The following is a 23843-nucleotide window of genomic DNA, read 5'->3' as shown; positions in this document are numbered from 1 at the left end:
CCCAATTCATGCAAAACTCCACGTAATCCCAAGGGGTTCACATACTTTTTCTTGCAACTGTATATAAAGAGTACAATGTTACTTTAAGGATAAGACACCATATACCATAGTTTTTTATTCTTTCACATGTAACATGAGCAATTGAGGAGAGTTTGGAAGAATTATTTGAAGCACACAGTACATCTCATCTGACCTGCCATCCAGGATTATGAAAGGAGGATGTCCATGATCTTAAACGATATTTTAGCATACTTGATTGTAAGGTCAAAAAATTCAGGTGAGAGTATTATTATTATACAGGATTTATATAGCGCCAACGGTTTGCTCAGCGCTTTACATTACAGTGGGAGACAATATAGTAACAATACAGTTCAATACAAGAGGGAATTGAGGGCCCTGCTCCATGGAGCTTACAATCTAGGAGGGAGGGGTGAATGGTACAAACTGTGGGGGATGGAGTGGTTGGAAGAGTAGAGGATTCCAGTATCAGCAGAGGGTGGGATAGGCTTCCCTGAAGAGATAGGTTTTCAGTGATCACCTAAAGGTAAGTAGAGTAGGTGATGGTCTGATAGATTGGTGTAGGGAGTTCCAGAGGATGGGTGACACCCTGGAGGGGGGATAGCCTGCGATGAGGTAGGCCAATGAGGAGGGAGTTACAATAGTCAAGGCGTGATTAGAGGCGGACTGACCATTTGGAAACTCGGGTACTGCCCGAGCGCCCGGGGTCAGTAGGGGGCCCCATGAGATGCCCCTGGTACCTTTTTCATAGGCTTTTTTGAGTTTGGGCAAGGACACAGGGGCCCCATGATGTCCTATTGCCCAGGGGCCCCATGAGTTGTCAGTCCGCCCCTGGGCATGATATGACAAGGGAGTGGATAAGTTGCTTAGTAGTTTCCGAGGTTAGGAATGGTCATATTTTGGAGATGCTGCGGAGGTGAAGTCTACATGATTTTGTCAGTGATTGGATCTGGGGCTGGAAGGACAGATGGGAGTCTAGGATTACACCTAGTACCCTGGCATGAGAGGATGGACTGATGATTGTGTTATCGATATTTATAGTGAAGTCAGTGGAGGTGGCACGAGCAGAAGGGAATACTAGGAGCTCAGTTTTGGAAAGGTTGAGTTTGAGGAAGTGGAGTGACATCCAAGCTGATATGTCACTTAGTAGGCTAGCAATGCGGGTGGAGACTGAAGGGGTGAGGTGAGGGGTAGACAGATAGATTTGTGTGCATCAGCATAGAGATGGTAATTGAAGCCATGGGAGTTTATCAGGTGACCAAGGGTGGAGGTGTAGATGGAGAAGAGAAGGGGTCCAAGGACAGAACATTGAGGGACCCCTACAGAGAGAGGGAGTGAAGAGGAGGTGGCAGCGTTATAGGTAACACTGAAGGAGCGCTGCGATAGATAGGAGGAGAACCAGGAGAGAGCAGAGTCTCTGAGGCCAAGAGAGTGTTGTTTTTTGAGGAGAAGGGGATGGTCAACCATGTCAAAAGCCGCGGAGAGGTCGAGTAGTAGAAGTATTGAATAGTGGCCATTGGTTTTTGCAGTTAGTAGGTCGTTAGAGAGTTTTAGTAGGGCAGTGCCAGTGGAGTGTAGAGGGCGAAAGCCAGACTGTAGAGGGTCAAGAAGGTCATTGTCGGTGAGGTGGGCGCTCAGACGATTGTAGACTAAGCGTTCAAGGAGTTTAGAGGTAAATGGTTGGTGGGGTCTAGGGAGGGTTTTTTAAGTATGGGAGTGATATGCGCGTGCTTTAGAGGGGAGGGGAAGGCACCTGTAGAGAGGGAAAGATTGAAGATGTGAGTGAGGGAGCATAGAATGAAAGAGTAGGGTGACCGAAGGAGTTGCGAGGGTCCAGGGGGCAGGAGGTGAGGTGGGCTTCTGAGAAGACCTTAAGAACTCCTTTGGTGGTAGCGAGGACAAAGGAGGAAAGTGTTGAGGGAGGGAGGTATGGTATGAGGAACGCTAAGTAGTGTGGGTGTCTGTCTAGTGGCGATGTCCCTACGAATTGCGTCGATCTTGTTTTGGAAGTGGTTTGCAATCTCGTGGGCAGTGAGTGAAGCTCTGGGTGGTGGTGGGGGCGGAGAAAGTAGAGAGTTAAAGGTAGAGAAGAGCCGCTGAGGACTCGAAGAGAAGGTATTAATGAGAGTGACAAAGTAGGCTTGTTTGGCAGAGTGAAGGGAGGAAGTGTAAGTTAAGAAGGCAGATTTATAATGGGTGAACGCTTGGTGGGATTTGGTTTTACGCCATAATCGCTCCAGCGCGCAACTGTGTCGTTTGAGATTTCGGGTGTGGTCAGTCTGCCAAGGTTGTAGAGGTCGGGGCCTGATGCTTCGTGTTGTTAGGGGAGCAAGCGAGTCTAGAGCGCATGAAAGTGAGTTGTTGTACACAGCAGTGGCCAGGTCAGGGCAGGACAGGGGGTTGATGCTGTCATAGAGTTGGTCAGTTGCAGAGTGGAAGAGAGCCGGGTTTAGGTTTCAGAGATTTCTGCTGGTAATTGTTTGCTGTTTGGTGGGATAGGTGTTAGAGGACGAGGAGACTGTGAAGGTGATGAGATTGTGATCAGAGAGGGGAAAGTGGTTGTTTGTGAGGTTGTAGGGAGTACAGTGTTGAGAGAAGACAAGGTCTAAGGTATTCCCGTCGGAGTGGGTGGAGGACTGTATACACTGTGCTAGTTCAAAAGAAGAGGTTATGTGGAGGAGTTGGGATGTAGCCAGGTTATTGACGTTAATAGGGATGTTGAAGTCTCCGAGGATGATAGTGGGTAGCTCAGAGGAAAGAAAGTAGGGTAGCCAGGCGGCAAAGTCATCAAGAAAGCAGAACACGGGTCCAGGAGGCCGGTAGATCACTGCAATCCTCAGAGAGATCGAAGAGAATAGCCGGATGCAGTGGGTCTCGAAAGAAGAGAAGGATAGAGAGGGAGGGTTAGGGAGGACTTGGAAGGTGCTCAGTGTTGACAGAAGTAGACCAACCCTGCCTCCTTTCCGACCACTGGGCCTGGGTGAGTGGGTCAAGGTGAGGCCTCCATAGGAGAGTGCTGCGGGGGAGACAGTGTCTGCTGCTTGGAGCCAGGTTTCGATGAGTGCAAGAAGGTTAAGGGAGTGGGAGACAAAGAGGTCGTGGATAGAGGTGAGTTTATTGCAGACCGAGCGGGCCTTCCAGAGTGCACATGAAAATGGGAGGGTGGTTTTGGGGAGCAAGGGGACAGATATTAGAGGGGATTGCAGCAATTCCCGGAAGAAGGAGGATGTTTTGTGTGTGGGCGACATAATGGAGGACCAGGGTTCAGGGAGATATCCCCAGAGGTTAGGAGGAGAAGAAGGGTGAGGAAGGTGGTATGTGAGCGGGAAGTATATGAGCACACATGCCTTCCAGTCCTGGTGTTAGGGTCATCAGGAAAATTAAGTATCAGCAGGAGGTGATGAGAGAAGTAGTAGGGAGATGGGAGCAGTGAGGGTGAGATGTACAAGTTTTTGGGTGGAGCAGAGGGACAAAGAAGTGAGGTTTTGGGAACACAAGAAAGGAATATGAAAAGGAGGAGTAGAGAAGGCATTTACAGGTGCAGGAAGTGGGGATCAGATACGGAGAGATGTTTCCCAGGGGAGTTTGTTTGAAGATTGTCAAGCATGCAGTAGAGTTTCCTGTTGTAGTATCTTCCTGCAGCTAGAGTTCTTCTCCTTTGGGTCAAACTGGGCTGCGTTCAGCGTGAGTGGTATCTGAGTGGCCAGTTCTGGAGCACTGCGTAGCTATTTCTTGAGGGAGGGCGTTCGTGCTTTTGTGGAGATTTGCATGGAGAGTACAACTTAACTATTGAAAAAGCACAGAGGAAGAAATTTAGACAACACAAAGCACTTTAAAGACATTTCTAAAGGAAATAAATAGGACATTTTGCACATTTATGTTTTGTTGTATGCAAATTGGAGCAGAGCTGCACCAATTAAAGGTAATTTTACATTTATATACATTTGTATTGGAGTGTGTTGGAGTGCTGGCAGCTGTTTATTTAAAGAGGTCCAAAGCAGCTCACAAGACACATACATATGGCAATTCACCTGTGACTTGAATTACTTTTATTAAGAGTAGATCATTTGAGAAAGGAGAAAGTTCAGAGTGGACAGTTTGGCAGTTGATGCAACCAAAGTTTCAGTGGAGGTTCCACTAGGATACTCAATTGTCATTTTCCTAGACAGGATGAGGTTATTACAGCACCCTGTTCATTGAAGTAGAGGTGAATATAGGAATAGATAACATTATTGTCATTGGTAATGACTTTAACAAATATCTCTGATCAAAATGTGCATTCATATATTAATTCCACCTTGTAGTTTAATTATTTCTAGCCTATTATTATTACTCTAAACAATTTTAAAGTTTGAAAACTTACTTTGTGACTAATTCCACATTTTTACTTCCTTGAATTCTGTGACACATATTGACTATGCTCTATAAATATGCACTGCTGTGTCACACATGCCTTCTGAACCACAGAGGTGCTGAGAGGAGGCAGAGTCAGTACAGGTATCACTGATTGCAAGCAGCAAGGTAACATGTAACATATAGTCTTTGGAAACTGAAAATAAACAACAGAGTAGAAATGCAGGGAATCCAGGAAGTTGTGGAAAGATATGAGCAGCAGACAAGCAGCACTCACAACATGAAAGGATATTTATTAAGCAAGCCTATATTGGATTGTCAAAAACAATTGTTTGTATTGCTATTATAATGCTGATGTTATAAAATTAAACTGTATACTGTGACCATAGAACTCCTTTAGAGAATAACTTTGTACCAAGTTTACTGTACGGACCACTTATGCTTTTAAACATGGCAAACGTATCCCGCCTTACACACTTCTTTCCTAATTGCAGGGATCCTACATGCCTTTTTTCAGTTTGGTTGCCCTTCTCTTTCTCCAGTTCTCTAATATCCTTTTTGTGAATTTGTACCCAAAATTGAACTGCATATTCCATTTGAGGTCTTACTAATGTAGTGGTACCCCTACTGAAGCCAGTAATTCTTTTGGTCCCTAGGTGCCCCGCAGCCAGGAACACATGCACAGTCACTCTGTTGGCTCAAGAGACAGTCCAGGGAATGGGTTTTTGATGATTTAATAAAGTGTAGTGCTACTCCCATAGAAGCCACAAGAATACTGTCCAGGTCTTCCCCAAAAGCTTTGCCCTATAGCCAAGCACATAGGCTTATTCACACATTTCTTTAATGACTAGTCTAGGGATGTTGTTTTTTGTTGTTTTTATTTTTGTAGAACTTGGATAGGGTTGAGGGAATTAGGTGGGATACTTTAAAAAAGAAAATATGTACAACTTAAGGACTTAGGTATTTTTCAGAAAAAGCTATAACAAAGTCCATGCTTGCAACAAACAGTGAATTTAGTCTTTAAGGCAATTGTAGAAGTAGTAGTAAGCTAGAGCAGAGTCCTTTCAAATAGGAGATTAAGTGGACAAAGCTCTTTGGAACACTAGCCAGTGTCCCCTTTTGCTAATCCTGCAGCTGACTCCCTAGCACCAGAGGGGTTTTAGCAGCACAAAGTCTCTAAGATCTTTTCAAAGGTGGTTGTACTCACAAGGCCAAAGGACAGATGGCTGCCTTCCTCTGTGATACCAGACTAGATCTTCAGTAGACAGCCCCTCAGTGAGATCTAGCCCCTCAGTGAGTTCTTTATAGGAAAAGACCCAGAACTCAGTGTGCTCACTGAATATGTACAGTTACCCAGTATGCCATCAGAGCCTCTCTCTCTGGGATAGGCCAGGGCTGTATCAATATTCATGCTGCCATCTGCATAGCACCACACCTATCATCCATTTAATTCTATAGCTATCAGGTTGGCAGCAGTTGAACACACTGAATAGACCTAACTATCATAACACAGCAACACTGATTACAGTGTGCAAGTTATGCTTTTATCTAACAACCATCACAACCACACTGACTACAGTGTGACAACTAAATTTACCTATCAAAACACACACTAAAAGGTACCTATCTAAACCTAGCACCTATCTAGGAGGCTGCTACATCCACCCCCCACCAAAAAATAGTCCATGTCCTCACTGGCCTGAACATCAGCTCCTACAAAAACTATTTACAAAAATAGAGTGGAGTACCCCACAAACCTGGAGGGGAAAAGGGAGATTAACAAAAAAACAGTGCTATGTGGCATTCCATATATTGGTGAAAGCATACAGTATAATATATATGTAGAGATGTGCTGGTTGCTTTAAATCTTAAACAGCAGTTGCAAAGCATTTTTTTTCTTTTCCCTCGTTGTGAGTGACAGACAGGGAAAGCAAGACTGTGCTCTGATTGATTGTTGCTACAGCTGAGAAGGATCCACCCATAGCAGCACTGTTGCAGCTGGACTTATGATTGGCTGTGGAGGAAAGGAGAGAGGAAAAAGGAAGAAGAAGCACATGTGGGGAGGCAGGCATTTTCAGGGGACCGCATGGAGCAGGGGCTCCTGATGTAAAGTCACAGAGGCTCACTCTCTGTGCTGCTGGAACCCATAAACTGGGCTGGGAGTGTGTAGCAGAGGAATTGTTGCAGGAGGACAGTGTGCAAACTAAGGATTGTCCTGCCTGACACTCAGGATTACAGCCACTCAAGTGCATGTATCTCTCAAAGTCTGGAGCTGCTGAAAGAGAGAGGATTTCTACTGCTGTCTAATGCTATCTAGAGGACAATCCAGAAACAGTGCATACTCTGTGATGAAAGGGGATTTTGATATTGCTGCATTTGCTGTTCCTCTCTGGAGAATGGTCATGAGAAAGCCTGCTCTCTAATTCTCAGAGTGACACAGATCTTGGAAAGCCCAAGCTGCTCAGAATTAGCTATTCCTGATGCTGATTGATGAGAGAACTCTGTTTCTGTATATTACCGATTTGTCTCCTCAAGACTTGTGCTGTGGCTGAAGAGTGTGTTTAGTTCTAAGTCCCCACAGACGTTTGCTGCTTTAAATATACTGAGCAAGTGTCAGTATATCAGGATTTCACCTGTACGGTAAAGATTTGTTGAAGTGTTGTTTTCTTCTATTGCAATGTTCACTGGAAGATTCTGCTTAAAGGAGACTGTGCTATCCTGCTACCCCTGGATTACAAATACTCTCCCATGCAGAGAGTGAGCACTCTTCCATTGATTAAAGGGCCCCAACGTTGAGAGACTTTATGTTTCATCCCACTGGCCAGTGGTTAGGTAGGACATTTCTGCTCTAGATAGTACTGCTATAGCAAATGTCAATAAGCTGCTTAATCTCATTAACAGTTATTGTTTCATGTGTCAATGTCACCCTAGTCAGTGTGATACTAGTCAGTTTTTGGAGTCTTTGGCGAGTGAATTGTGATTTCTTACTGTGTTATGCAAAGTGGTATCTGTGTTTTGTGTACATTACCTGTGTTAAATCAGCTAGTTCTTTTGTTCTTTTTCAGGGTTTGTCTTCTTCAATAAAACCCATAAAAAATATTCTCAGAGTGTCGGAGTGTTCTGGGTATAATCGGAGGTGTCACCAGATTCAGGTGGGAGCTGCACCTATATATCTAGCCAAGCATCACCCAAGGGTGTGCTACATATATATATATACAGTATATCTGTACCATACTTACACATACTGTACACTACTCACATAAATTATTATTATTATTATACAGTATTTATAAAGCGCCAATAGTTCACTCAGCGCTGTACATTACAAAGGGGGACAGAACATGTGACAGAACAATACCAATACAATGCAAAACATGAGGGGATCGAGGGCCCTGCTCTTTCGAGCTTACAATCTAGAAGGGATGGGATAGTGGTACAGGAGGAGATAGCTGTGGGGGATGGAGTGGTAGGAAGAGTGGAGGAGGTCAGCAAGTTAGCAGGGGGTGAGGTAGGCTTCCCTGAAGAGATGGGTTTTCAGGGTGCGCCTAAAGGAGAGGAGAGTAGGTGATAATCTGATGGGTTGGGGCAGGGAGTTCCAGAGGATGGGTGACACCCTGGAGAAGTCCTGGAGGCGGGCATGGGAGCTAGAGAGAAGGAGGTCTTGTGAGGAGTGGAGTGTGCGTGCTGGGTGGTACTTGGATATTAGGTCAGTGATGTAGTTCGGGGCAGTATGGTGGACAGCTTTGTACGTCAGTGTTAGGATTTTAAATTTGATCCGTTGCGCAATCGGAAGCCAGTGGAGGGATTGGCAGAGGGGGGTGGCGGAAACGGAGCGTTTGGAAAGGTGAATGAGTCTGGCAGCCGTATTCAGGATCGACTGAAGCGGGGATAGCCAGCGGCGAGGCAGGCCAGTGAGGAGGGAGTTGCAGTAGTCGAGTCGTGATATGATGAGGGAGTGGATGAGCTGTTTAGTGGTTTCTGGGGTTAGGAACGTGCGGATTTTGGCGATGTTGCGGAGGTGGAGTCTGCACGAGTTTGTTAAAGATTGGACTTGGGGCTGGAAGGATAGGTTGGAGTCCAGAATGACACCAAGTACTCTGGCCTGCAGAGCGGGTTTGATATTGGCGTTGTTGGATGTGATGTAGAAGTCAATGGGGGGTGGGGTTCGGGCTGGGGGGAAGACAAGGAGCTCGGTTTTGGAGAGATTCAGTTTAAGGAAGTGGAGCGACATCCATTCTGATATGTCGCTCAGTAGGTGTGTGATTTGGGCAGAGACCGAGGGGGTGAGGTGGGGGGTTGAGAGATAGATTTGTGTGTCGTCGGCATAGAGGTGGTAGTTGAAGCCGTGAGAGTGTATGAGTTGGCCAAGGGAGGAGGTGTAGATGGAGAAGAGAAGGGGCCCAAGGACAGAGCCTTGAGGGACCCCAACAGAGAGGGGGAGTGAGGGGGAGGTGGTAGCATTATAGGTAACGCTGAAAGAGCGTTGTGACAGGTAGGATGAGAGCCAGGAGAGAGCAGAATCTCTGAGGCCGAGGGAGTGTAGTATTTTGAGGAGGAGGGGGTGGTCAACTGTGTCGAAGGCCGCAGAGAGGTCAAGGAGTAGGAGCACTGAATAGTGGCCATTAGCTTTGGCGGTTAGAAGGTCGTTGGAGAGTTTGAGTAAGGCGGTTTCGGTGGAGTGTAGGGGGCGGAAGCCAGACTGTAGGGGATCGAGGAGGTTGTTGTCGTTGAGGTGAGAGCATAGGCGGGTGTAGACGAGGCGCTCGAGGAGTTTAGATGTAAGTGGGAGCAGGGAGATGGGTCTGAGGTTGTTCGGGTCATTGGGGTCCAGGGAGGGCTTTTTAAGTATGGGGGTGATGTGTGCATGCTTCAGTGGGGAGGGGAAAGTGCCGGAGGAGAGGGAGAGATTAAAGATGTGGGTGAGGGAGCGTAGGATGGAGGGGGAGGGAGGTCGTAGGAATTGTGAGGGGATAGGGTCGAGGGGGCAGGTGGTGAGGCGGGCATCAGAGAGGATCTTGGAGACTTCCTCGATGGTAGTAAGGTCAAAGGTGCGGAGTGTTGGGGGAGCTTCAGTATGAGGAATGTAGGGTGGGGTGGGAGAGGAGGTCAGAGCAGTGGTGAGGCCGTGGGAGAGGGGTGAAGAGGGGGTAGCTAAGTGAGGGGGAAGGGGGTTGGAGGGAGTTTGAGCAGCGACGAAGTCCCTGCGGGTAATGTCAAGGGGGAGGGGGGATGATGGGGTAGCTGTGTGAGAGGGGCGGGTTGAGAGGGCATGTGAGTTGCGGCAATGTCCTTGCGAATTGTGTCAATCTTGTTTTTGAAGTGATTGGCAATATCAAGGGCGGTGAGTGAGGTGCTGGGTGGAGGTGGGGGTGGAGAGAGTAGAGAGTTGAAGGCGGAGAAGAGTCGGCGAGGATTGGAGGAGAGGGCCTTGATGAGGGTCAGGAAGTAGGCTTGTTTGGCTGCGTGGAGGGAGGAGGTGTAGGTGCGGAAGGCAGATTTGTAGCAGGTGAAAGCTTGTTGGGATTTTGTTTTGCGCCATAGTCGCTCCAGGGCACGACTGCGTCGTTTGAGGGTTTTGGTGTGATCAGTCTGCCAGGGCTGGAGCGGTCGGAGTCTGATGTTGCGTGTGGTTAAAGGCGCTAGTGAGTCAAGGGCTGCTGACAGCGCGTTGTTGTAGGCAATCATAGCCAAGTCGGGGCAGGACAGGGGGAGGATGCGGTCGTGGAGTTGATCAGCTGCAGAGTGGAGGGGGGCAGGGTTAAGGTTGCGGAGATTACGGCTGGTAGTAGTGTGACATTTGGAGGGGTAGGTGTTGGAGGACGAGGAGATAGAGAAGGTGATCAGGTTGTGGTCAGAGAGAGGGAAGGGGGTGTTAGTGAGGTTGTGGGGAGCGCAGCGGTTGGAGAAGACAAGATCAAGGATATTACCGTCGGAGTGGGTGGTGGATTGTATGCACTGTTCAAGTGCAAAGGAGGAGGTTAAGTGGAGGAGACGGGCTGTGTCCGGGTTGTCAAGGTTGACAGGGATGTTGAAATCCCCAAGAATGATGGTGGGTAGCTCAGAGGAGAGGAAGAAGGGTAGCCAGGAGGAGAAGTCTTCCAGGAAGCGGGGTATGGATCCAGGAGGCCGGTATATCACAGCAATCTTCAGGGGGGTTGGGGAGACTAGTCGGACGCAGTGGGCCTCGAAGGAGGAGAAGGATAGGGAGGGGGGGTTTGGGAGGACTCGGAAGGTGCTCTGCGGTGACAGGAGCAGACCAACCCCACCACCTTTACGACCGTTAGGTCTGGGTGAGTGGGTCCAGGTGAGACCTCCATAGGAGAGTGCAGCAGGGGAGGTAGAGTCAGTGGGCTGGATCCAGGTTTCCGTGATCGCCAGGAGGTTGAGGGAGCGGGAAACAAAGAGGTCGTGGATGGCGGTAAGCTTGTTGCACACCGATCGGGTGTTCAGGAGTGCACATGAAAACGGGGGGGAGATTTTAGGGAGCAGGGGGACAGATACTAGGTTGCGGTAGGACATGGAGGCGGGAGGGTGTTGTGCGGGTGAGGGAGGTGGTGGAGGGCCAGGATTTGGGGAGATGTCTCCCGCAGCTAGAAGGAGGAGAAGGGTGAGAATGGTGGCATGGGAGCGGGATGTGCAGGAGCGTAAGAAACTCCTAGTGGAGGTGTTCGGGTCAGTGGGAGAGTGGAATAATAGGAGGAGGTGGTGGGTGCCATAGAGGGGCGAAGGAAGCAGTGAGGACACAATATACAAATGTTTAGGAGGAGCAGAGGGATATAGTGAATGGATTTTGGGAATGGAGGAGAGGAAAATGAGGAGTAGAAGAGGCATTTTGGGGGTGATGAGGGCAGTAGTAGGGAGATGAAAGCAATGAGGGGGAGATGTGCAAGTTTTGGGGTGGAGCAGAGGGGTAAAGAAGTGAGATCTTGGGAACAGAGGATAGTCGTATGAAGAGGAGTGTATTATATAAAGGTACACAGAGTGGGACTCAGGCATGTAAGAGATGTTTCCCAGGGTGTTTGCTTGCAGTCTGTCCAGCATGCAGTAGAGTTTCTTGCTGTTGTTGTGTCTTTCTCCTGCTTTAGTTCAACTGCTGTGTTTAACTGCTTCGCACTCTTTCAAAGCCGCACCCCCATCAGAGACTGTGCCCCCCATCAGAGATCTCCCCCATGAGCTGATCTGAATTTATAGAGAGATGCTCAAATGAGCATTCAACTCCACCCCAATTAGAAGCTGATAAGGCTCACATGAATGTTGGGGGATGTCTCATAGGAACCAGGCCACAGTCGTAAACTGGGTGCAACTGAAGGTGAGGACTGCTCAACATACACACAAATATAAGTACACCATTTGTTCTGAATATAACAGGAGTGAAAGCGAGTTTGAGTTAGGAGTGGAGGTAGGAGAGGTGCATTTACCCAGGAGAAAAACAGCAGGAGTCAATGCGTTTGAGTTAGGAGTGGAGGTAGGAGAGGTGCATTTACCCAGGAGAAAAACAGCAGGAGTCAAATATCCACTGTGCTTTTATTATGCAATTTGTGCCACCTTCACCAGATGTGCCCTCATCTGGTCCCTTTCTTTTGTCAGTTTAATCACATTTGATGGCTCTCCAGGGTCATCTGGATCTCCTGAGGAAGTCATGTGATAGGTGACAAGATGCTGTGAAGACTACCAGAGGCGAGTTGCTGCATTCATGCTCTGTTATACATAATTGAGAGCATTGAAAAATGGGGGTTTTGGTATACTATAAGAGGCAACGGTTTTTAGATTTAAATGCAAGTTTTAACTTGGCAATTTGAGAAATAAAATGTTTTAAAGGGATAAAGAACTATTGCAACTTTTCTGACTTTTGCATGTGGCTGAGTGAGGGAGAGGACTGGAGAGTGCCCATAGGAAAGGATATCCTTTTGCTGATAAAAATTGGCTGTGGATTTGAGCATCAAGGCGAGGGGACACCTGAGTGGCCATAATCTCAATCTGAAACCCCAAAATGCATGATAACAACGCATGTATTTTACAGTGTTTCTGAGTAGCACTCTGCACATATATACAGTATTACTTAATTAAGGGTAAGACACTATGTACATTTTTTTTCTCTGTATGCTGAATGAAGGGAATGAAGAATGAGAGAAGAATTTAATCGAACAGAACCAAGCATATGAATTGATCTCCTTTTGGATTAACTCTGAGGAGCCATCTAAGTTGATTAAAACTTACAAAAGAAAGGCACCAGGTGAAGGCACATCTGGTGGAGGTGAAGCAAAGTGCATGATAATAAAGGCACAGTGGATATTTGTATTTATGTGGCTGGAATATACTGTATAAAGAGTATAATGTTACTTAAAGCACCATATAGTTTTTTATTCTTTCACATGTAACATGAGCAATAAAGGAGAGTTTGGAATAACTATTTGAAGTACACAGTACAACTCATCTGACCTGCCATCCAGGATTATAAAAGGAGGATGTGCATGGTCTTAAGTGATATTTGAGCATACTTGATTGCAAGGTCAAAAAAGTCAGGTGAGAGTAAAACTGCACTATTGAAAAATCACAGAAGAAGAAATTCAGACAACACAAAGCACTTTAAAGATGTGCATTAAGGGAATAAATCAGACTTTTTGCACATTTATGTTTTGTTGTATGCAAATTGGAGCAGCATTGGAGTCACAGGGTTCTATGGTAACAGGTAAAATGCTTTCCCTGACATCACTATTAAAGGCTTCTAATAACATTACTTTGTGAATCTAACCTCCATGTTCAAAGATATATTCCCAGTCATAACATACTGCATCATATTGGAAATCCTATCTGTGAGCTCATATGTGCATTTATGTTTCATTTGTCAGATCTTCCCTGACAAGAGCATACAATGCTTTCAATAATTCCCTCAACACATCTTTACATTTATGGCACTGGCAACAATTTTGCAAAAATCCATACCCATAAACCATTGCCTACAACTTTTTGCAACACCCTAGCCAGCTCTTCTGTATAAGGTTGTATGCTTCTCTGGCTCTCTGTAAAACACAAAGCCACTTCATAAACCTATTTATGTCATAGCGCATACCTGTTCTATTCCTCTTACAATAGCTTCCATCTCCTGTGGCTTTAATTGTTTTGTGATCAATTGAACCTCACTCGAATTGTCAGTGTTCAACACAGTTGTTGCAGTTGTGGGAGCTGCTGGCATGCTGGGAGCTGTATTTAGATAATCCCAGGGATATATCTGCTTATATTCTCTGACATCCAATTTAACTTTAGAAGTGTCATTTTGATGTGTGCGATTTGATTTTTCTGCCAATTTATCAAAAGCAATGTTAGCTGCATGCTTACATAACTCCAGCTCTTTCTATACAACTTGTATCTTAACTGACAATTCCTCATTTTCCTGTATTAAATTGTCACATAAAGTAGCTTTCTCAATCAGTACCTCCTTAGTTGTCATGGCATGTAACCTGGGATCAGATATCTTCTCATTCAACTCTTTCTCCACAACCCTGTGCCTCTGAGTCTGTTCTAATATGTGCTTTTCTTTCTTCTTAACCACCTCGACTAATCTCGTACACAAGACAATAAGTACTGAATAATGATAATATGATCTTTCTTTTCTTTTGTCTTTATATCAAAGAAACTATCAGACTAAAAAAAAGTTCATTATATAGCGCTACTCACTAAGGATCCGCTGAGTATTTTGGGCCCCCTGTTCTTTCTGAGACTGATTTGGAGCACAGCCCTGCTGAAACCCATAGCTATGAAGCACAATAAGTACTGAATAATGATAATATGATCTTTCTTTTCTTTTGTCTTTATATCAAAGAAACTATCAGACTAAAAAAAAGTTCATTATATAATCACACAGTTTAAAGTGAATAAATGCTCTGATTGTATTGATGTTAGAGTAAAGTAATGCACACAAAACAAACAATAATATGTGTGTACAAAAGATAATCACTCTAGAAAATGTAGCCAAAATGAACATATACAGTACCACTATATATAAACCCAATTGACCTGCAGGATCAGAGTTTAAACAGTAATTCCAGTCCTGAGATGTTTTCCCTCAAAGTGAGCTGAAAGAGTATAAAGAGAAGTCATGCTAACCTACTAATGGGTTCTCAATGAATAGAAAACAGGATTTAACTTTCAAATGAATTTGCATGCAATAATGTTCCCTTTAGTATCATTCCCAAGTATAGGAACAGATCCTGCTGTTCACTTGATGGAACCTTAGTTGGTACACATCAAAGTTGAAGTCCTTTTGAATGAGAACAGGATCTTCTGAAGAGGGTATAGTAACAAGAGAAGTCATCCCCCCCCCCCAGACTGATGGTGAAAAACTGGGGAAGGTCCCTTTAACCCAGAAGATGAATACAGGAAATGTTGAAATTGAGAAAGGGATGGAAGTAGACTTTGGCAGAATTGAACCCCTGTATAGTTGCAAGAAAAAGTATGTGAACCCCTTGGGATTACATGGAGTTTTGCATGAATTGGGCATAAAATGTGCTCTGAACATTTAAGTCACAACAATAGAAGAACACAGTCTGCTGAACATAATACTACACAAACATTAGATGTTGCCATGGTTTAATTGTGCATAACATGTAAACATTCACAGTACAGGGAGGAAAAAGTATGTGAACCTTTGGACTTAATAACTGGTTGACCCTCCTTTGGCAGCAATAACCTCAACCAAACGTTTCCTGTAGTTGCAGATCAGACCTGCATAACGATCTGGAGTAATTTTTGACCACTCCTCTTCACAAAACTGTCTCAGTGTAGCAATATTCTTGGGATGTCTGGTGTGAATCGCTCTCTTAAGGTCATGCCACAACATTTCAATCCAGTTGAGGTCAGGACTCTGACTGGGCCACTCCAGAAGGCGTATTCTGTGCTGTTGCAGCCATTGTTTTGTTGAATTACTTGTATGCTTTGGGTCATTGTCCTGTTGCATCACCCATCCTCTGCGGAGCTTCAGTTGGCGGACAGATGGTCGTACGTTTTCCTGCAAAATGTCTTGATAAACTCTGGAATTCATTTTCCCATCAATGACAACAATCCGTCCAGGCCCTGAGGCAGCAAAGCAGCCCCAAACCATGATGCTCCCTCCGCCATGTTTTACAGTGGGGATGAGGTTTTGATGTTGGTGTGCTGTGCCTTTTTTTCTCCACACATAGTGTTGTGTGTTCTTCCCAAACAACTCAATCTTGGTTTCATCTGTCCACAGTATATTTTGCCAGTAGTGCTGTGGAACATCCAGGTGCTCTTTTGCAAACTTCAAACGTGCTGCAATATTCTTTTTGGACAGCAATGGCTTCCTCCGTGGTGTCCTCCCATGTACTCCATTCTTGTTTAATGTTTTCCTTACTGTAGATGTGTCAACAAAAATGTTAGCATGTGCCAGAGATTTCTGTAGGTCTTTAGCTGACACTCTGGGATTCTTCTTTACCTCATGCAGCATTCTGCGCTGTGCTCTTTCAGTCATTTTTACAGGACGACCACGCCTAGCGAGAGTAGCAACAGTGCTAAACTTTCTCCATTTGTAGACAGTCTGTCTTACCGTGGACACATGAACATCAAGGCTTTTGGAGATACTTTTGTAACCCTTTCCAGCTTCATGCAAGTCAAAAATTCTTGATCGTAGGTCTTCTGAGAGCTCTTTTCTGCGAGGCATGGTTCACATCAGACAGTGCTTCTTGAAACTAGTAAACCCAAAACAGGTGTGTATTTTTTAAGGGCAGGACAGCTGTCAGCAACACATCCAATATCATCACACTGATTGGAGTCAAGGTCGGCTCACTCCTGGCTCCAATTAGCTCTGGGAGAAGTCATTAAGCTAGGACCTCACATACTTTTTCCTCCCTGCACTGTGAATGTTTACATGTTATGTGCAATTAAACCATGGCAACATCTAATGTTTGTGTAGTATTATGTTCAGCAGACTGTGTTCTTCTATTGTTGTGACTTAGATGTCGTTCAGAGCACATTTTATGCCCAATTCATGCAAAACTCCACATAATCCCAAGGGGTTCACATACTTTTTCTTGCAACTGTAAAAAATAATGTAATATTCACTTAAAGGGGAATCACTCCATAATATCAATAAGTGCACATAAAAGTATATAGCAGGCAATTTTAATAGTGAGTTACAATATAAGTAATACATATATATCATACTATTATAACATAATGTGATAAAATTATATGCAGTGAAGGAAAAAAGTATTTCATCCCCCTGATGCTGATTTTGAATGTTTGCCCACTCACAAAGGAATGATCAGTCTAAAAATCAAATGGTAGGTGTATTATAACACTGAGCGACAGAATAGCATCAATATATTCAAAAGAAATGCATGTCTAACAAATTATGCACTGATGTGCATGTTCATGAGGGAAATAAGTATTTGATCCCATTCACAAAATATGACTTAGTACTTGGTGGCAAATCCCTTGTTGGCAATCACAGAGGTCAGACGTTTTCTGTTGTTGGCCACCAGGTTTGCACATATCTCAGGAGGGATTTTGGCCCACTCCTCTTGGCAGATCCTCTCCAATTCAAGGTTTGGTTGCTGACATTTGGCAACTCGAACTTTCAGCTCCCTCTGTGACGATCGCGGGGTCAAACCCCCACCCTTTTTTACCAAACTCGTGATCGAAGGACTAGCCAATCTAAAACCGCGATGTCACTTGTGTAACAATGCCATGCCCAGCTGCACCCTGCACAAAGATTTTCCAGCTCACTGGACCACAATCGATGTACCGGCAGCCTGGGAGAAATTGTTACTGGGTCGGGTTAATTACGCAATTAACCATTCACACTGCCACCACCTCCTTTTTGTACAGAAAATGAGGAAACTCGGCAATATCAGCGATAACACTATGATGGTAAAAATAATCGTCTGTATACCACTGTCACCGCAGGCAGGTTATACAGAGGGTTAAACACAAACAGTAGCGCTCTTCAGCTGCAGGAATTCGTAAGTTGCATTAAAGAGCTTTAGAAACAGTTCAACACTTTCAGAAAGTAATATTTATTACGAAAAGGTCAAAAGGGTGCAATAAAAATATTTACAGAAAAAAAGATGTAGCCAATATATAGATATAAAAATACAGAGAGCAATAAAGAGATAACAGAAAGGAATTTAGAGGGTTAAAGTACTTGCCAGTCCGCCTTGGTTTAAGCAGCTTCAAGTGTCATAAGTCAAAAGGATTTCTTGTCTCTACTGCTAGTTTCGATGTTAAACGCAGGAGACTCTGCTTTCTCTCACACACACTCCAAGCATAGCAACCTTTTCCTAGCAAATCCCAGCAGGGTGTCTCTTTGGACTAGTAACCAATGGTCTCCTTTTGGGGAGGGATGTTGGGTGGAGACCTAAGTTACAACCAGAATCTCTCCTAGCTGATATTTTGGCTCATAACTTTTCCTAGGTACATTTGCCGGCCTGGGCACTAGTATATTAATACTCAGCCGCATCTGCGGAATGGTTAGAGATGAAACATGAAATATGCACTTGAATGGTTCAAGAGATATACTTTTCTGCTTTTCTAGGTATGCCAGCTAAGGGGTTTCACATACGAGGAGAATGGCCTCAAACTGAGCCTTCCAAATATAGGCTCCATGTTTAGGTAGTTACGTCCTACGTGAAGATATCAACTTATATGAAAAGTTTTTAAAAGTAAGTCTGTTTTTACGACCCCTTGGAAGGTCTTTTGAAGTTAAGTGAGGGACTAGGTTTATACTTTTACGATGTGCCAGATTGCACAGTTTCTTAGACAGCTAGGCACCCAGCTCGTGAGGTTTTATAGCTTTTATAGCTTTGGCCGCCTGTGGCCCTTCTCATCACTCAGGCCACATGTCACTGTGGATGAATAGAGAGGGAGGGGGGAAAATCTCAGGAAAGGAGATTTTGTTTATTGTTTAAATTCTCACAACCAGTATACAAAATGTTTTTCTATAAAAGTACAAAAGAATAAATAACATATCTCATCACAATGACCACGTGTCCAACAATAAAGGCCTTTATGGCCAAAAAAAACTTCTCAAGTCCATAGTTTCAAAGTCCAAATCAAAAAATGCATATATACGCATGTATAGCTTTTTATAACCAGATATCTACTTCACACTTAACAGGCCTTTATGGCCACATTAGACTTATTTCAACATACATAATAAACATACATTACGCAGACCAAGGAACGCAGATCTTCAGGTCCATGCAGCCTTTCTTCAAAAATCCAACTCAGTCAAAATCTAAAGGGAGTACATTGAAAGGAAGAAAAAAGAATAGTTGCCAACACTCAGAGATCAACAAGCAGCAACCACAGGCCAGATATTCTCCACGTCCTTATCCAGACCCTTCGCCGCCACCTCTCTCTCTCAAGACCCTGAATTTTACCCACCTAACCAAGGATGTCACGAACCACCACCACAGCAGGAAGGACTTTCTGCCGAATAGAAACCTGACACCGTGCATTCCATGTGAAGTATCGGACCACTAAACTAACTAGGTAAAGCGTGTCTAAATCAAAACCCTAACGGTCTTGCAATGCCCCATATACCCACTCTGCATAACTTATGCAGTGCAGAAAAGGGACACCTAGGACCCTCCCTACCTCCTTATAGACTTCCACATTGAAAGGGCACTGAAGCAAGAAGTGGTCCATAGTTTCCATCAGTAACACACTACGCCGCCAGGGACTCAGATCCTGCAGTACCAGACGTGTCCCCTTGCTTAAGCCAGTACATGTCCGGGCCCGTCTGAAGTTTGCTAGAGAGCATTTGGATGATCCAGAAGAGGATTGGGAGAATGTCATATGGTCAGATGAAACCAAAATAGAACTGTTTGGTAGAAACACAACTCGTCGTGTTTGGAGGAGAGAGAATGCTGAGTTGCATCCAAAGAACACCATACCTACTGTGAAGCATGGGTTGGCAACATCATGCAAAGGGACCAGGACGACTGATCCATGTACAGGACAAAATGAATGGGGCCATGTATTGTGAGATTTTGAGTGCAAACCTCCTTCCATCAGCAAGGGCATTGAAGATGAAACGTGGCTGGGTCTTCCAACATGACAATGATCCCAAACATACCACCCGGGCAACGAAGGAGTGGCTTCATAAGAAGCGTTTCAAGGTCCTGGAGTGGCCTAGCAAGTCTCCAGATCTCAACCCCATAGAAAACCTTTGGAGGGAGTTGAAAACCCGTGTTGCCCAGTGACAGCCCCAAAACATCACTGCTCTAGAGGAGATCTGCATGGAGGAATGAGCCAACTTACCAGAAACAGTGTGTGCCAACCTTGTGAAGACTTACAGGAAACGTTTGACTTCTGTCATTGCCAACAGAGGATATATAACAAAGTATTTAGATGAACTTTTGATATTGACCAAATACTTATTTTCCACCATAATTTGCAAATAAATTCTTTCCAAATCAGCCAATGTGATTGTCTGGATTTTTTTTCTCATTTTGTCTCTCATAGTTGAGGTTTACCTATGATGCCAATTACAGGCCTTTCTCATCTTTTTAAGTGGGAGAACTTGCACAATTGGTGGCTGACTAAATACTTTTTTGCCCCACTGTATCTATCAAATTGTCTTGCCTTACCTATGGCTCTGAAAAACCTGCCGGTTCGCAGCTTGGTAAGCTCCCACCACTCCGACTTACTGCTACAGAAATCCAGAAGGGTCACCTGAGCCTGAAAAAATTCCTCAAAGGATTGTCTCACATCCTCGTCGTCCAGCAAGGTCGAATTCATCTTCCAAATGTCCCTTCCCTTCAGCAGCATATCTGAAACATTCAAGACCACAGATAGCATAAAGTGATCAGAGAACTCAACCGCCCGACACACAGGTGCCTAAAAAGTCCCCCTTTAAAAAAAAATCTATCTATCCTGCTCTCACTATTACCTCGCCTGAACGTGAATCCCGTGCTGTCTGGGCTGCACTTAACCAGTGCATCTACCAGACCTGCATCCCTGACTATGGCATTAAGAAAAACGCTATCATAACCCAGCCTGTCAGTGGAGCCTTTCCTGTCTTTGGGCCTAGTGATGGTGCTAAAATCACCTTCAAAGACAACTTGCCGGGCCGTAAAAAGGAAAGGCCTGATCTTTGTAAAGAGGCATTTCCTTTCCCACTTGAACTGTGGGCCATACACATTAATCAAACGCAGGTCCTGCCCCTTAACAAAGACGTCCAGGACCATGCACCTTCCAATCTCCACTTCAATAACCCGCCGACACGTTACCATATCAGTAAAAGAACTGCAACCCCACTGTAAGGCTCGGCCACAAGAGACCAGAAGGAGGGGCCACGCCTCCACTCCCTCTTTGCCAGGTGGATATCGGCCAGGCTATCAAGCCGGGTCTCCTGCAAAAATAAAACATCAGCATCAAACTCGCTGAGCAAAAATAAGGCCAAATTACAAGCGCTAACAGACTTCATGCTGGCAACATTAATGGTTGCCACTTCGACCCCTCTGGCAGCTTCAGCCAACTGGCTGGGTTTTAAGGGCACTAAACATACCCTGGGCACTAATTTGGACTTAGCGGGGGGGGGATACAACCCCCGATGACTGGACAGACACAAAGGGGGAAACAACCACAGGCAAGGACGACACTGCTTCAACAACCATAGGGACTGACTCTGCCGAAGATACAACAGGATCAGACACTTCAAGGGACAATTCAAACTGAGGGGGGGAGACCGAGGCTGGGTCCAACACAGGGGATTCTTCAGGGACAGACTGGACCAAAGCTGCATTTTTCACATCCATCATAAAAAACTCCTCCATGAGTTCCCTCTGATTATGCAGAGCCTCTGGGCAGGCACTGTACGGGTGACCAACCACATTACACAGATTGCAGCGTCTTAAATTACAACCCCTTGCCTGATGGCCCAGCCCCTGACAGAGGGAGCACTTCAGAATGGGGCATGAAGATGAAAAGTGCCCTTTATCCCCACACCTATGACACAGTTTGGGCTGGCCCTGGTAGAAGATGATTATCCGGTCCCTCCCAATGAAGGCAGAGGAGGGGATATGTTGAACCACATTATCCACCACCCTCAGCTTCACCTGAGCGGTCCAACCCCCAGTCCAGATACCCTTACCATCATAGACCTTCTTCAAAGATCCCATCAGGTCCCCATACCTCTTTAACCAAACTGTCAGGTCCGCAGCGGGGATGGATTCATTGGACCAAAATAGTTATGTTTTTTACTAGGTGCTGTCTTGAGACCACTTTGGGGAGCAGACCCGCCCAGTCCCCCATCATCTTACACTGGTTTTCATAACGGTCCCAGAATAGGTCCAGGCTCTCCGGCCGGACAAAGGACAAGTCAAACTCTGGGGACCCTATTGGACTAATTAAGGCAAAAATCTCTTCCACCTTAAACCCCATCTCTAGGATTCTGTTTGCCACAAAGTCCCTTGATGGAGGGGTACCCTGACCCATCCAGCGCAGCTGAACCACATTGCGCCTCGCAAAAGACCCACCCCCACCCGGCCTGAAGCTCTGCTGGGGATGCTACACTGCACTCTGACCCCTTCCACCCCCTGCTGCAGCAGCATAGCTTTGGGGTGCCTGCACACCCCCTGATACAGCCCCTGCATATGATAGCACACCAGGGACCACACTTGGAGTTCCAATCCCCCCTCCTCCTCCTGCTAATACAACGCTCCCTGTGTCCAAAGCCATGGCCCCTGCTGACTCCACAGCTAAAGCTGGATCTCTCCCCTTCATCACCGGCCCCTCTGCTGATGCTGGGACACACCCCTCTGTTACCAGCCTATCGGTCGCGGCAAGACCACTCCTCTTTGCTGACACGGAGACATGCCCCCTTACTGCCAGCCTATCAGTCGCGGCCGGGCCGTTCTCCTTCACTGCCGGCTTGTCAGCAGGGACCAAGCCACTCCCACCCCCCCACCAAGCCGGTTAGCGTGCAGCCTGACACCAGAGCCGCAGCAGTGGCAACACTCTCCCCCACTCTAACACTAGCAGGTACAATCTAACCAGCCGCTGACCCAGCGGGGTGGGGTGCACACCCTCCCCGCGCTGACACAAGTCTCTGCTTGCTTTGTCCTTAGCTGCAGTGTCAGACATGACAGGTGCTGGCTCCTCCCCCACAGCTGACGGCCGGGATACGAAACTGGCTCTCTCCTTCACCCTTGGCTTCCGTGCTTTATTGGGAATGGCGTCCTCCTCCTCTGAGGTTTCCCCAGAAATGGCCATCCTGGAGCCTAGGGGGGACTCCAGCTCCCTGATTACCTCCAGGGTGCCAGTGCAATCCTCCAGAGCAGGCTCCACATCCACATTCTGAGATCCTTGACCCAGAGGAATCTTGCTCAGGCTGTCAGGTACCGATGTACCTGGCTCCACACTTGCAGCAGGACATGCTTCCTCCTGCATGTCTGCACTCTCCACAATACCCTCCATGGGAGCACTGGGTTGAGGGGGGCTCTCCACAGCAGGCTTAGTCACAACAGAGACCCCTTTCCTCGTCATGAATCTCCTTTCATTATTATATTTCTCCTTAAAGGAGCTGCTTGTTTCCTTCCATGCCACAAGAACAGCTTGGCGCTTTACCTTGTCGCCCATGCTGGTTACCTCCGGCCTGTAGAGAGACCTCTTATTACTCCATGCTTTTTCATAGGCAACCTTCCTTTTCCTATATTCCATCCTCATGTGGGTCAGCTTCTCCTCCTCCTTTGCAATCCTCAAGATTTGTGCTGCCACTTTGTTACGGTACACTGTGACTGATTCTCCTTCCTTTGGGTCCCCTCCTCGAGCTTCAAAGGAGGGGATGGGGGGGAGAGAGCCTGGGTAGTATGAGGCCCTCCATCCCTACTCCTGCCTGCACTTACATCACTATCCGGGCCGCCTCCAGGGCCCTGCCCAGAATCCTCCATGCTGCTGGGCTAACCCCCAAAATCGAGGCCCAGGCCTGAACAAGGCCTCCACGGGACTGAGAGAGCTCACTGGCACCTCTCACTGCAGTAGACTCCACCCAGGATATGGCACTGCTGTGCGGGCTGCAGTACTGGTGCTTGCCAGCGGGTGCTTTCAGCAGCCAGGATCTCACTCCTGCAATCAAGCCATCACCTGAGGCTGATTGCAGGAGGTATATTTAAGCAGTACCAGGCCTGCAATCAGTGCCTTGGTGTTTTCCCATGTGCCCTGTTGTCCTGATCCTGTTTCCTGTAGCTTGTCTTCTGCCTGTTTGACTCTCCTGCTTGACTCTGACTCTGCTAGAACTCCGCCTGCACCGACCCCAGCTATTCCTGACCATTCTACTGCCTGCTCCTGTTGTACCTTATCTGCCCGATTTTTCCTGACCTGGCCTGCCTGACCACTTCACCTCTCCAGCCCTGACTACACTTGTACATATTAATATTAGTTTAAGGTTTGGTTTTTGTTTGCACTGCATTTGTATATTTGTGCAGCTCTTAATAAATTTTATTATTATTTCA

At 46.1% G+C, this 23843-nt stretch overlaps 1 protein-coding gene across 2 annotated transcripts; it reads right to left on the bottom strand.

Moving 5' to 3' along the window:
- Positions 1–100: 100 nt before the first annotated feature.
- Positions 101–23368, bottom strand: LOC149454173 (uncharacterized). Of its 2 annotated transcripts, none has more exons than XR_016314358.1 (3): positions 21526–22503; positions 19980–20162; positions 101–3804 (listed from the first exon to the last, which is right to left on the bottom strand). XR_016314358.1 is itself a non-coding variant. In XM_089687696.1 (3 exons), exons 1-2 carry the CDS (start codon positions 23056–23058, stop codon positions 20151–20153), a joined length of 429 nt encoding a protein of 142 aa, XP_089543822.1. In that variant the 5' UTR covers positions 23059–23368; the 3' UTR covers positions 101–3804; positions 19980–20150. The 2 variants fall into 2 exon arrangements, 1 of the variants encoding a protein (XP_089543822.1); XM_089687696.1 differs by lacking the exon at positions 21526–22503 and adding an exon at positions 22642–23368.
- Between the last annotated feature and the right edge of the window lie 475 nt (positions 23369–23843).

The sequence above is a fragment of the Staurois parvus genome, unplaced genomic scaffold (genome assembly GCF_062004578.1).
Source record: "Staurois parvus isolate SC_StPar_1 unplaced genomic scaffold, SC_StPar_1.0 ptg000436l, whole genome shotgun sequence".
Classification (NCBI taxonomy): Eukaryota; Metazoa; Chordata; class Amphibia; order Anura; family Ranidae; genus Staurois; species Staurois parvus.
Note: the sequence above shows the minus strand (reverse complement) of the source record. Positions and strands in the feature narration are given on the sequence as shown.

Excerpts from the sequence above, each read along its gene's own strand:
- LOC149454173 (XM_089687696.1), bottom strand. The coding sequence starts at position 23,058 with ATGAGGATGGAATATAGGAAAAGGAAGGTTGCCTATGAAAAAGCATGG.